The sequence below is a fragment of the Neoarius graeffei genome, chromosome 20 (assembly GCF_027579695.1).
Source record: "Neoarius graeffei isolate fNeoGra1 chromosome 20, fNeoGra1.pri, whole genome shotgun sequence".
NCBI classification, from domain to species: Eukaryota; Metazoa; Chordata; class Actinopteri; order Siluriformes; family Ariidae; genus Neoarius; species Neoarius graeffei.
In genome coordinates this window covers 31,850,502-31,865,710 of record NC_083588.1, presented here as the reverse complement: position 1 = coordinate 31,865,710, position 15,209 = coordinate 31,850,502, and the positions used below count along the sequence as shown (strand labels likewise).

General features: G+C 38.9%; 1 protein-coding gene across 8 annotated transcripts in view; it reads right to left on the bottom strand.

Annotated features, from left to right (window-relative positions):
* Positions 1-15,209, bottom strand: part of pecam1a (platelet and endothelial cell adhesion molecule 1a) — a 60,178-nt gene that overhangs the window by 22,993 nt on the left and 21,976 nt on the right. For all 8 annotated transcript variants that reach the window (XM_060901481.1, XM_060901486.1, XM_060901482.1 and 5 more), the window contains 4 exons: positions 10,080-10,364; positions 8,882-9,175; positions 2,392-2,530; positions 2,201-2,280 (listed from right to left, as the gene is read on the bottom strand). In XM_060901481.1, coding sequence (XP_060757464.1) covers positions 2,201-2,280; positions 2,392-2,530; positions 8,882-9,175; positions 10,080-10,364 — 798 coding nt within the window. The remainder of the gene's footprint in view (positions 1-2,200; positions 2,281-2,391; positions 2,531-8,881; positions 9,176-10,079; positions 10,365-15,209) is intronic.

The window sequence follows — 15,209 nt, the reverse complement described above, 5'->3', positions numbered from 1 at the left end:
TTGCCTTTGGTCTGGAGTACATGGCATCCATTTCTTCTAAAACAGGCCTGGGAAACTGATTCTTCTGAGCACAGTACGTGGCTCCAGTGTGTGATGGTCCATCCCAGATGCTTCCAAGCCGAAAGAAGTTGACAAGCACTTCTGGAGACAGTTAACATGAGGCTTCCTTTTTTACACAGTAAAGTTTTAACTGGCATTTTTGGATGTAACTCTATATTGTGGTACTTGACAATGTTTTGCCAAAGTAATCCTGACCCCATGTGGTTATATTAGCTGTAGATGAATGATGACTCTTGCAGTGGCGTCTGAGGTATCGGAAATCATGGTGTTCAGCTGAGGCTTGCGCCCTTGCCCTTTACTCACTGAAATTCCTCCTGATTACTTGAACCATTTAATGATATTATACACCGTAGAGGGTGAAATATCCAAATCCCTTTGTATCTTTCTTTGAGGAACATTGTTTTTTCAACATTTCTACAGTTTTCTCATGCATTTCTTGACAAATTGGAGTTCCTCGGCCCATCTTTGCTGCTCAAAGACTAGGCCTTTCCTGGATACTGATTTTGTAGCAAATCATGATTACAATCACCTGTTGACATCACCTGTTTCAAATCACATCATTATTTAATTCTTTTACCTCATTACTAGCTCTAAATAGCCCCTGACCCAACTTTTTTGGAATGTATTGCAGGCCTGAAATGCAGGAATGGATGTATATTAACAAATGAAGTGAAGTTGACCAGACAAAACATGAAAAATCTTGGGTTTATACTTTCTGCAATTAAATATAAGTCAAAGTGAATTTAGAAATCACTGCTTTCTTTTTTTTAATTTGTATTTTCCATATCATCCCAACTTTTTTCTGAATTGGGGTTGTAGATTTTGTAACATGGCTTTAGAAATTGTGTCCATTCATTCACAAGAACATTGGTGAGATCAGGTTTTCATTTGAGGAGGCCAAAGCTGTTCAGTGGAGTTGAGGACAGGGCTCTGTGCAGGCCACTCAAGTTCTTCCACACCAACCTTTGCAAGTCATGTCTTTTTGGAGTTCGCTTTGTGCATAGGGCCATTGTCAATTTTGAACAGGATTGGGATCCTTAGTTCCAGTGAAGCTAAATTGTAATATAAGACTTGATAATACTTTATAGACAATTCTAGTGTATAACTTTGTGGAATACATTTGAGGAAGGCTCACATACAGTATGGTGTGATGGTCAGGTCTCCACATACTTTTGTCCTTATTTTAGTGATGATACAAATAATTTTATGTTCACAAGAGCATTTGCAAATGTGATATTTATGATGAGGCCAAAGCTGTTCAGTTCTTGGGAAAAGCATTCATATCTTATGAGAACTTCTGAGTTAATATTTTGATATATGGAGACTCACTGACCCATTTTAAATCATAAAATTCCAGCATTATGGCAATTTTATACATGGATTATCAAGTTTAAATAGCAAGTATCAATAAGCAGATATCAATAAGCAGATAATAAGAAATAAGAAGGCAATTAAAAAATAATCTATAAATTTAGACAAATAAGGCTAGACTTATTTTAATTAGGACAAAAGAAATGGTTCCAGTGTGTGGCTATGCTTCCTAATGCACTGAAATGTCTGAGCTGCATTACTGGAAGATTTAGTACACATTTTACTCTTTTGTCTTTTAGTCATCATTTTGATTTCAGCTGAGTGAAACAAATAAACTCTTCCCTTTATGGAGTTTTGCAGGTGTTTTGTGGGGTAATGTACAGGTGATTTGTGTTTATCACACTGTAAACCCGAATAAGTTGAGTTTACTTAAAAAAATTGAGGAAAGTGGTTGCCTTAAAAAAAATAAGTAATTATTAAATGATTGAATTGAGTACCTTAAACTTACCAGAAGATTGTAAGTTTAAGGTACTCAATTCAATCATTAATAATTACTTATTTTTTTAAGGCAACCACTTTCCTCAATTTTTTTAAGTAAACTCAACTTATTCGGGTTTACAGTGCAATATAAAGAAAAGCAGTAAAATTTGTAAATCTGGAAGAAAATTTTGGTGTGGTTTGGCCTATGAAAACATTTAGATACAATTTGTTATTAAAACAATGATAAATGGGGCCCATTTAAAGTGAAACAACAAATGCAACAAGTATCAATGAAGTCTAGTAAATGCTTTATGTAAAACATTGTATTAATGTAATATGAAAAAAATACCATTGCTTGCAGTATTGTCCTCAATGTCAAGTGTCAGACTCACTCTCATGGGATCATCAGATTTAGTACGTGTCGGCTTTCTGAAAAAGCAAAGAATGAGTGAAGATTAATTAATTCAAGAAGAACAATTTTATTTTAATTAATGGGAAAATAAGAGATAAAATAACAACTGACAAAAAGGAAACACCTACACAGACAACTCAACTGCTCTTTTATTTTTCTGTGGAGTATGTGCTTTCTTGAGGAAAATGACAAGAATGAGCACAATGAGCACCAAAAGAAAGATACAGGACACACCGATGAGCGCCTTCTTCCAGCCTGCTAAGGTCACTGTAAAGTAAGTATGAAACATGCATTCAGAACAAGTCTATAATCATTGTACTGTATCCACAGTGAAAGTTGATGAATTTATATTTATGTATTCTGGCCTCATCCCTATACTGTATTCCTAGAATAGTCTCCAGATCCACAGTTCCCCTGACCAGGATAATGCAGTTACTGAAGATGAATGAATGAATACAGTGGTGCTTGAAAGTTTGTGAACCCTTTAGAATTTTCTATATTTCTGCATAAATATGACCTAAAACATCATCAGATTTTCACACAAGTCCTAAAAGTAGATAAAGAGAACCCAGTTAAACAAATGAGATAAAAAGATTATATTTGGTCATTTATTTATTGAGAAAAATGATCCAATATTACATATCTGTGAGTGACAAAAGTATGTGAACTTTTGCTTTCAGTATCTGGTGTGACCCCCTTGGGCAGCAATAACTGCAACTAAATGTTTCTGGTAACTGTTGATCAGTCCTGCACACCGGCTTGGAGGAATTTTAGCCCATTCCTCTATACAGAACAGCTTCAACTCTGGGATGTTGGTGGGTTTCTTCACATGAACTGCTCGCTTCAGGTCCTTCCACAACATTTCGATTGGATTAAGGTCAGGACTTTGACTTGGCCATTCCAAAACATTAACTTTATTCTTCTTTAACCATTCTTTGGTAGAACGACTTGTGTGCTTAGGGTCGTTGTCTTGCTGCATGACCCAACTTCTCTTGAGATTCAGTTCATGGACAGATGTCCTGATATTTTCCTTTAGAATTCACTGGTATAGTTCAGAATTCATTGTTCCATCAATGATGACAAGCCATCCTGGCCCAGATGCCACAAAACAGGCCCAAACCATGATACTACCCCCACCATGTTTCACAGATGGGATAAGATTCTTATGCTGGAATGCACCGTTTTCCTTTCTCCAAACATAACGCTTCTCATTTAAACCAAAAAGTTCTATTTTGGTCTCATCTGTCCACAAAACATTTTTCCAATAACCTTCTGGCTTGTCCACATGATCTTTAGCAAATGGCAGATGAGCAGCAATGTTCTTTTTGGAGAGCAGTGGCTTTCTCCTTGCAACCTTGCCATGCACACCATTGTTGTTCAGTGTTCTCCTGATGATGGACCCATGAACATTAACATTAGCCAATGTGAGAGAGGCCTTCAGTTGCTTAGAAGGTACCCTGGGGTCCTTTGTGACCTCGCTGACTATTACATGCTTTGCCCTTGGCATGATCTTTGTTGATCGACCACTCCTGGGGAGGGTAACAATGGTCTTGAATTTCCTCCATTTGTACACAATCTGTCTAACTGTGGATTGGTGGAGTCCAAACTCATAACAGATGGTTTTGTAACCCTTTCCAGCCTGATGAGCATCAACAACGCTTTTTCTGAGGTCCTCAGAAATCTCCTTTTTTCGTGCCATGATACACTTTCACAAACATGTGTTGTGAAGATCAGACTTTGATAGATCCCTGTTTTTTAAATAAAACAGGGCACCCACTCACACCTGATGGTCATCCCATTTATTGAAAACACCTGACTCTAATTTCACCTTCAAATTAACTGCTAATCCTAGAGGTTCACATACTTTTGCCACTCACAGATATGTAATATTGGATCATTTTCCTCAATAAATTCCTGACCAAGTATAATATTTTTGTCTCATTTGTTTACCTTGGTTCTCTTTATCTACTTTTAGGACTTGTGTGAAAATCTGATGATGTTTTAGGCCACATTTATGCAGAAATATAGAAAATTCCAAAGGGTTCACAAACTTTCAAGCACCACTGTTAATGAATGAATGTGTATAATTATGGTGTTTAATCATATTTAGGGGCCAAGCAGCGAAGCTGGCGAAGGCCCCTAATGTGTTTGTAGGTTTTCTTATTATTATTATTATAGACCAGGGCTTTTCAAAGTGTGGGGCGCGCCCCCCCTGGGGGGCGCCAGAGTTCTTCAGGGGGGGCGCAACGTCTCATCTCATCTCATCTCATTATCTCTAGCCGCTTTATCCTTCTACAGGGTCGCAGGCAAGCTGGAGCCTATCCCAGCTGACTACGGGCGAAAGGCGGGGTACACCCTGGACAAGTCGCCAGGTCATCACAGGGCTGACACATAGACACAGACAACCATTCACACTCACATTCACACCTACGGTCAATTTAGAGTCACCAGTTAACCTGACCTGCATGTCTTTGGACTGTGGGGGAAACCGGAGCACCCGGAGGAAACCCACGCGGACACGGGGAGAACATGCAAACTCCACACAGAAAGGCCCTCGCCGGCCCCGGGGCTCGAACCCAGGACCTTCTTGCTGTGAGGCGACAGCGCTAACCACTACACCACCGTGCCGCCCGGGGCGCAACGTGAGAGACAAAATGGATTGATTTTTAGTACCTAAAGCTACAGTGAGTGAGGAGACAAAGTCTGGGCCAAGCAAAAAAACAGAGCCTCCAGGATGTTGCGATTTGCAACTTCAGCGCAAATTCAAGCAATCCCCGCGAATTCAGGGCGGTGTTGCAATTATATCCAATCACCGCAACTTTCCCGCAAATTTGACCAATCGTTGGCGTCGTCTTGAGGTGACATCAACAAACTACCTTCCGCCTTACTTCCGTGTGTTCAAGAGAAGCAGCATGCGCGTCGTGTTGCCAGATTGGGCGATTTCAAGTGCATTTTGGCGGGTTTTGAACATATTTTGGACTGGAAAACGTCAGCAGTATCTGGCAACACTGAAAGTGTGTTATGTTTACAGTGAAGGACTGTGTGCACTTTATTTTTTTTACTTAATACAAGAAGTTAATGGATGCCAACATTTTTGCCAAAATGGTATTTTATTTTCCATTGTTTAGGCAGCTTCAGCGTCATACTGTGAGATTCTGTTCAAATTGTTTTTTTCTTCTATGAAGCCTGAGCCATTTATTTTATTAGTTTATAATTATTGTTGGCGGCACGGTGGTGTAGTGGTTAGCGCTGTCGCCTCACAGCAAGAAGGTCCTGGGTTCGAGCCCCGGGGCCGGCAAGGGCCTTTCTGTGTGGAGTTTGCATGTTCTCCCCGTGTCCGCGTGGGTTTCCTCCGGGTGCTCCGGTTTCCCCCACAGTCCAAAGACATGCAGGTTAGGTTAACTGGTGACTCTAAATTGACCGTAGGTGTGAATGTGAGTGTGAATGGTTGTCTGTGTCTATGTGTCAGCCCTGTGATGACCTGGCGACTTGTCCAGGGTGTACCCCGCCTTTCGCCCGTAGTCAGCTGGGATAGGCTCCAGCTTGCCTGCGACCCTGTAGAAGGATAAAGCGGCTAGAGATAATGAGATGAGATAATTATTGTTTAATTTAGTCTTCAGGAGAGACTGCCTGCACACAGTACTAGTATTAATAGTTTTTTTTTCTTACATGAAAGCTGAGGCATTTATATTATATTTTAAGGTAACTTCATGTTGTGCTGTGAGGTTCTCTGCACTTTAACTTTTGAACCAACAGGTGCATTTGGATAAGTAAAGCCTATTTTTCTGCATTTTTGTAGTCCTGGTAATCTTTTATATTGGTAAAGTTGTTTATAGGACCATTTCTCTTTGTTTTTTTAATCAATAGTTTTTCAGTAATAAATTAATATTTAACATATCACTCAATTTTAATCACAAAAAGAGAAAATCGCAACAATTTCTCGCAACTTTCACTTCCTCCCGCAATGTAATCGCAACAAAAACCTAAAAAACACCGCAACTTTCATCGCAATTTTTTTTGGAAAACCCCCCACAACATCAGACATTTTAGCCCACAACAATCACAAAAAAGGCCCACGGAATCCTGGGGGACTGGAAAAAGAAGGAAGTATGACCACGATTATTTAAAGTTTGGATTTTCATGGACTGGATCTGAAGACGCTCCACTGCCACAGTGTGTTGTCTGCCAAGAGATGCTAGCTAACGATGCTATGGGATGTTTAAAATGTGTAAAACAAGATGTTTTAAAAAGCACAGATGTTTAAAATGTGAAAAAGAAAAAAATAATGTGTACAACAACCATGTTTTAAAAATACGAATGGAACATTAAGTATAGCAACAACAAAAATTGTAAGGGGGGGGGGGCGCTGTTGTTTATTTGCTCTCCGAGGGGGGGCTGACTCTCCCACACTTTGAAAACCCCTGTTATAGACAATTCAACTTTCTCCTTAGGAATGTCTATGGCAGCCCATAGAACCATACATAGGAAAATGCTCAAATTTGGCACACACATTCTGGACAGTCTCATGATTCTCCACAACAAATTCTAGGTCCCCACCCCAACCCTCTAGCGCCACCAGCAGGTCAAAGTTGCAGGTACATTTCTGCTTGTAACTTTTGAACCGTTGGTCCGATTTTCAAAAACTTGGTATCCCTGGAATCCTTGGGCCAAGACGAATCCAACGGACCCCATGACGTCATTTTCCGCCCATATAGTTTTCCCGCCATTTTGAATTTTGTGAAAATCAATTAAAATGCTTCTCCTCCCTCAATTTTGGACCAATTTCCCCCAAACTTGGTAGATGGCAACTGTGGACTAATCTGCACAAGAAACTTACCCGGTTTTTAGAATTTCATAAGCGTTTGGCCGTGGCAGCCAATCAAAATTGGATGCGCAGACGCGAAACAGGAAGTGTGCTCATATCTCGGCCGCCCTTTGGCATATCTTAACGAAACTTGGTGGCATTATGTACCACCCCTCCAAAAAGGCCCACAAAAAAGTTGGAACAAATTGGCCGCTAGGGGGCGCTATAACTAGGAAAAATGTCTTTTGGCTCATATCTCATGATGCTTTTGGGCTAGAAACAAAATTCCACTATCTCTGGAATCCTTGGGTCAAGTCGAATCCATCGCACCCTATGCCGTCATATTCTGCCTTGAGGATTTTCTGCCATTTTGAATTTTGTTAAAATCAATGAAATTCTATGGCAACCCATAGAACCGTCTGACGAGAGGTTATGAATTTTGGCACACTGATTCTAGGCTGCCTCAAGGTTCTTGTCAGCAAATTTCAACTCACCACCTCAAACTCTCTAGCGCCACCAACAGGTCAAAGTTTGAAGTACATTTCTGCTTGTTACTTGTGAACCGTACATCTCATCATCAAAATCTTAGTATTGCTAGAATCCTACGGTATAAACAAGTCCAACGCATCCTATGATGTCATATTCCACGTGGTACATTTTCCGCCATTTTGAATTTTGTGTAAATCAATTAAAATGCTTCTCCTCCCTCAATTTTTGACCAATTTCTCCCAAACTTGCTAGATGGCAACTTTCAACTAAGCTGCACAAGAAACTTACCCGGTTTTTAGAATTTCATAAGTGTTTGGCCGTGGCAGCCAATCAAAATTGGCTGCGCATACGCAAAACAGGAAGTGTGCTCATATCTCGGCCGCCCTTTGGCGTATCTTAACGAAACTTGGTGACATTATGTCCCACCCCTCCATAAAGGGCCACAAAACATTTGGACCAAATTGGCCGCTAGGGGGCGCTATAACTAGGAAAAATGATTTTTGGCTCATATCTCATGATGCGTTTTGGGTAGAAACAAACTTCCACTATGTCTGGAATCCTTCCGGCAAAACGAATCCAACACACCCTATGGCGTCATATTCAACCAGGTAGATTTTCCACCATTTTGAATTTTGTGAAAATCTATTAAAATCCTTCTCCTCCCTCAATTTTTGACCAATTTCTCCCAAACTTGGTACATAGTAACTTTAGACTAACCGTCTGCCTGGTCAGTTCTTTCTGTTGCCATGGCAACTTAGGCTGGGTCACACTGCTTGGCCCCGCATTGCTGCTTGCAGCTATATTTTTGTATTGAAATAATATTTCTCTTTAAAAACACTATAATATATTGATGTTATGAAAACACATAATGTACAAATTCATAACACAGTCCAGATTCTCATCTGGTGTACTACACATCTGAGTGAATGAATGAGCATTAAAAGGTATTTACAAACTTATTTTTGGTTCTTCAATGATCTCAAATGTGAAAATGTTTCTTTTGTCTTATTAACTTAAAGACAGAAAAAAACAGAGGCTGGTGAGGGTATTGCTGTTGTGACGTAAATGATAACAGGAACTAGTTTGATGAATGTTCCACAATATTAAATGCAACAATGGAAAAGCATGTAATCTGTCAAACTTTAATTAATAAATAATTGCAGTTTACAAATTGCTATGGTATAAAAGATAATGGAAAATAATTAACTTTTGGGGTGGTAACAGCGCTCCACTTCATGTGGGGCTGCATCACACCATCCTGTCCTATGATGTTTTATCCCTTAAGAACACATTAATAGTGTAATGCAAAGTAGGTGAAGTATGACCTTCAATGGTGATAGAATGACTCTTCTTTGTCTCATTAGCATCATTGGAGGCCTGACAGAAGTAGATTCCTTCATCAGCATGGGTTATGGGCTTGATGATGTGAGATCCTTGTGTTTTACTAATTTGCGTGGAATTCAGTGGGTTCACAACTCCTTTGCGGTACCAGGTGAAGGTGATTGGGACTGTTCCTTGCTGCACACTACAGTTGAGAATGAGAGTCACACCTTCGGTGACCATGTAGACCTTAGTTTTAATGTAGGACCAAAGAGTCAATTCCGGTGGGGACACAGTTTCTAGTAAGTATTGGAAAAAAGACAGGTGTGTGATGAAGAATTGAACAAGCACAAATCAAATTATTCTTATTACTAACTCTTTCTTTTGATAATATATACGTTTATTTATTTATTTATTTATTTATTTATTTAACTTTTCATTTGCTTAAATATTTTTGGGTTTTCTCCCATCCCAAATAAAGCTGGGGTCAGAGAGAAAGGTCATGGAAATGAAGGTTAAGAGTGGTGTGGAATTTAAAAAAAAATTTTTTTAATCCCAGCCTATCTTATTTTCATTATAATTCTAATACAAATAGCATGCATTTTAGGAGTGTAACACAGTGACAGCTCTGTTTCTGTTTAGTACTGCAAATAGCTGTGTCTGTACCCATATTCAGATTTGAACCTGTAGTGGGTGTGGCCAAAACCAGAAGCTTTTTATTTAAAAAATAAACCCTACAACTATGCCCCTGGAAAGACTGAAAAGCACTGGGGAGGGGGACGACAACAGAAGTAGAAACTTCAGCATTAGTCTCAGGTTGATACACTATTTCCAAAGGACTGTTGTTTTTTAAATCCCATTTATGCAGTTATTATTAAAACAAACTTGTAGTTTAATCTAAACCACAGTGGCTCTGACCAGGCAGTTACTAAGGATGAATAAATTAACATTGTTAAGGCATTGCATTTCGTAAGATAGTCTTTAATGATAGTTTTTCTTTGTCCAGACTCATGCCCACATGAAAGTAAAAATCTTCTTTTCTTGTTGCTGTGGAATCACGTGCCTGTGCTTTCAATCTACACTTGTATTATTTTAGAACACATTATCTCTTCATTCCAAATAATGTAGTCATGTCTAGTTATATTTCTAATATATGTATAAATTAGCCTTATCTTTGCATGGTTTCATCATTACATCACTTACCTATCACTGGTGTGTTGAGAGATAGACTAGATTTCCTGTGAAGTGGACCCTGGTTCTCAGCCAGGCAGATGAAGCTGTGGCTCTCATTTCTGGAACTGATTGAGGATATGTTGAATAAAGCACTATGCTGAGGACCAGTCACTGTCATGTGTGCAACTGGCTCCTGGAACTTTAATAAGGTGTAGTTGATAGGGAGCGTTCCGTGTTCACTCTCACACTGGAGCTGAAATGGCTTCCCTTTGATTATCTTTCCAACTGTGTGAATGACTGGAGCTGAAACAGGCACTGAGAGAGAAGACAAGAAGAATGAAGATGGACAAAATAAGAAAAATGTAAATACAGTCATGGGAAATAGATTTATTTATCAGTGCCTAAATAACAATTGGGTGGTCATTACCAATGTCTATAAACAACAAATAACTTCAGGTGACAACAAAAACACAGCAGATTTCAACATGTAGTTATGTTCCCCAAAAGCATAACAACATTCAGAAACCAGGTGTGGAAAAAAAAATCCTCCTTTTGACTTCCACAATCATAAAGCGGGTAATTAGCAGCTAGGTATTATTAAATAAATGCACAAGATTAGGTAATCATCAAGAAGTGTGACTACCTGTATAAAAGCAGAACTTGTGGCAGTTTGGAGTGCTGGAGCACTCAGATGTGAGTCTACGCACATCAAGCCAAGGAGAAATAAAATCAGCCCTGACCTTGGAGAAGCAATTGTTTATGCTCATCAATCTGGGAAGGGTTATAAGGCCATCTCCAAAAAATACAGTGAGAAGGATTGTTCACCAACATAGAGCCTTCAAGATAGTTGCCAATCTTCCCAGGAGTAGGTGTCCCAACAAATTCAGTCCAAAGTAAGACCATTTAATGCTCAGAGATATAAAGCAAAACCCCAAGAGCTACATCATCTCATCTCATCTCATTATCTCTAGCTGGGTCATTCCGTGCCAACTCACCTAAGGGTCCCCATATCACCGTCTCAGATTTTGCTCAAAAAATTCTATAATCAAGAATCATATGTTTGTACCACACATGCAAAATATTAGCTCCCAATTCATTGTAGTTTTGGAACTACAGGCCTTTGAAATTTTGATGTCAAAATACCACATGACGAAATGGCTCTTTCCCCAACTTCAGAGACCCATAACTTTTTATTGCAGCTATCTAGACAGTTGTGTTTGCAGATTCTTACTGAATGATACCCACTCTTTTCAAATCTGTTGCCACAAAGCCTCTGAAGGACATACGTTTCGCATAATGGGAAGCCAAAAATGACGTTTTGGCCAAAATCACTTAAAATTCATTAAAACTCTAGGGGGCATAGTAGAAATATGAAGCTAGTTAGATTTTTTTCCTCACTACATAGTAATTGTAGGGTTGTTATCTGTTCACAGAAACATATTTTGCCATGAAATTTCAATTCCTGAATTAAAAAAATTTTTTTTAACATCTTACGTCCTTTCCGAGGGGGCTAAAATAGGGCATTTTTGCCATCTTATTTGGTCATGTGGCTAGGGGTTTAGGATCTTCTAATTTTTTGTGAAGATGCTCTCATATAAGATGTAACTACTCCCTGATTTTTTTTAACAAACGCCCCTTGCTTCATATTTTAATAATTTGTTTTGTACATGGACAGTTTCATCATTTTTCACTTTTTTCCACATTCAGAACTCTGTAACTCTAAATTGGAAGATTCCTACTAGCAGCTATTTCAGATTTACATACACTGACACACAAATTTTCATATTTTAGTAGTAGTATGCCCAAGAAATTCATATTTTTCTTTCTATTGGGACCTAAAAACAGCTATTTGGCCAAAAATGACAAAAACGCTGGGCAGCTTTTAATAAACAAGGGAATAATGAAGGGGTGTTTTGCACACAAATTAAGGCTTATAAGAACCTAATCTAGGCATACACATTTCCTGAACAACTTTTACTGTATTGTATAGTATTTTTTGCAATTAGAAAATTTTAGGTATAATTGCAATTTTTGTTGAATATCCTTGGAAAATATAGAAAAATAACAACAAAATTCTGGAGTAGTATTTTTAATATACTTCAAGGTTGTGTAAGCACAAAACATTTAGCAATGAGGTTTTATTTACATATTAACACATTCAATGATCCATGATCATGATGTTGAAAAACATCACAAGATTTGTACATAATTTAAAGTCAAATATGGGCATCCGTGATAATGGGTAATTCATTCACAGGCAGTACAGTTTCATGTGATGTGCTAAGACACTCATAAACTGTCATCTAGTAGTACATAAGTTAAAACTTAAGTCTTTCACAAGTTTGAAGTCATCCTCTGTTAGTTGGTATTGGCGTCCCCCACTTTTTATGTTTGGGGCCTCTACCACACAAAGGACATGAAGCAAAGGCACCCAACATTCATCTTTCCTGCTTTGTGGTGGCCATGAGAATGTGTTGCCTCGTCCTTGTCTCATGAAATTGACATACACATCATTTTCTTCTTCATTTCTGGTGACAATATTTCCAATGTACCATTTTCTGTCATAAACACAGGCAATATATTTGCCCGGCTGGTACATATTTGGTGCAGATTGGGACATTTGGCTTGGGGCCTGTAACTGGGACTGTAAAACTGGTGTGGTTTCAGGTCCTATGTCCACTACCGATGATGGTACCACATCAGAAGAAACCCTTCTCATCTCCAGCTGAGTGGGTGCAATTGGGCTAAGGATATCATTGCTAATATATATATATATATATATATATATATATATATGGATAGAAAAAGTCACCACATCTTTAATTTATGAGGAAAATAGCCCATTCCCTCCAGAACTTGAAAAATATCAAGTCAACATTTTTGTCATTTTTGGCCAAATAGCTGTTTTTAGGTCCCAATAGAAAGAAAAATATGAATTTCTTGGGCATACTACTACTAAATTATGAAAATTTGTATGTCAGTGTATGTAAATCTGAAATAGCTGCTAGTAGGAATTTTCCAATGTAGAGTTACAGAGTTCTGAATGTGGAAAAAAGTGAAAAATGATGAAACTGTCCATGTACAAAACAAATTATTAAAATATGAAGCAAGGGGCGTTTGTTAAAAAAAATCAGGGAGTAGTTACATCTTATATGAGAGCATCTTCACAAAAAATTAGAAGATCCTAAACCCCTAGCCACATTACCAAATAAGATGGCAAAAATGCCCTATTTTAGCCCCCTCGGAAAGGACGTAAGATGTTAAAAAAAATTTTTTAAATTCAGGAATATAATTTTCATCGCAAAATATGTTTCTGTGAACAGATAACAACCCTACAATTACTATGTAATGAGGAAAAAAATCTAACTAGTTTCATATTTCTACAAGGCCCCTTAGAGTTTTAATGAATTTTAAGCGATTTTGGCCAAAATGCCATTTTTGGCTTCCTATTATCATGGGCGTAACCACCATAGGCACTGGGGGGGACATGTCCCCCCCAATATTGGGAAAGTACCAATCTGTCCCCCCCAATATTTGGCGTATTAAATCAATATGAGACAAATAATATGCCATCCTGAACCATGGCTATATAATGAATCCTTCACTTGTTATGTCCGATTTACTTTCAATTTAGGAAGCACAGAGAAACAAACAAACAAAAAAAACCTTTGCGACCACCCCCTATGATTGTGCACTTGGGTCAGCCCATGACGCCGTAGTGGCTGGGCAGACACTGTGCGATTTTTTCAATCGCGGTATTCAGCTGCTGCTCACACTGTACGAGTGAATCGCAGGGGTAAACAGCACCCAGCTTACGATTCCTGTTCTCACACTATACGATCCGATGCTCGGATGCGATCTGACTGCTCACACTGTACTTCCATACTTCCAGATTCTTGTATCCGGAACTGCAACGTAGTGTTGTGACGTTCGCGAACGAACCGATTCTTTTGAACGGCTCCTAGGCATGAACGATGAGAACCGAGTCTCGAGCTGGGGGAGCCGTTCTTTCTGTCGTTCTTTTTCTGTACTGTGTTTCAGATAGTTTATAATGTTGTGTGATATTAATGATAATATTGTGGGAAAACTACTTTGCATGGACGTTCATTTAATTTATTCTATCGTCATTTTGTTTGTTCCATTTTTGTGTATTTTATTTATTTATCTGTTTTGTATCTCAGAATTAAATATTTTTGTAAAACAAGTGTTTTTCTATAAAATATTCTTGCGTTCTTGATAACTATGTTCTTGAGTGGGTTCTTTTTTTTTTTTTTACAGAAAAGCCGTTCTGCATGGACATTCATTGAAGCCCTCATTGTTTTTTAATGGTTATTTATGAGCGTTTAGGGGTTACAATAATGTAAGTCTAGGTTGCTTTATATAAAAGGTATGTCCAGAAATATTGATGTCACTGTCTAAGCAGAGGGATGTGGCTTCTTTAGACGCTGTCTTCTTAAAACTGAATAAATATTTTAAAAAAGAGCCAAATGAGCCAGTCTTTTGAACGGCTCTTTTCAAAGAACGGATCACAAATATGCGGATCCCATCAAAGAGCCATAAATCCCATCTACGTGAAGAAGAAGAGGAGACCGGAAGTGCTGCTCAGTGTTTATCTCTTCCGTATCTGTGTTCGCGCATGTGCAGTGTGACCGGTTGAGGTAAATCGGCTCGTGACACTGCTTCAACAGTGCGATAGCCTCACGAGGGGCGACCAGGATTTCAAACATGTTTGATTTTCATCCGATCGATCGGGAGGAGGTCGTGAGGTGTTAATCGCTTGTCGTTACCCCATGTATACTACACGATCCGAGACGCACGATTGAGCCAAAAATCGGCCCGATCTCCAAAATAGTCGCACGAGTGAAAATCGTGTCAAAATCGGGCCAAAAATCGCACAGTGTCTGCCCAGCCCAGTTTGGATACAAACTAAAAAAGCTGGTAGAAACCGTATGTAATGAATGAAATCGAAATGTAAGCTGATCTCTTACAATACACCACAGCACTTGCGAATCCGCATGGGACTGAACTGAAATTCTCATTGAATACCGCTCCCACTGCCAATGCTTTATCCCAAAACAATAGAGGGATATCACTGACGTCACCCGAAACCGGAAGTAAACAGACCCTGCGCCATTTTGGAAGACCAACAAACTCGTGATT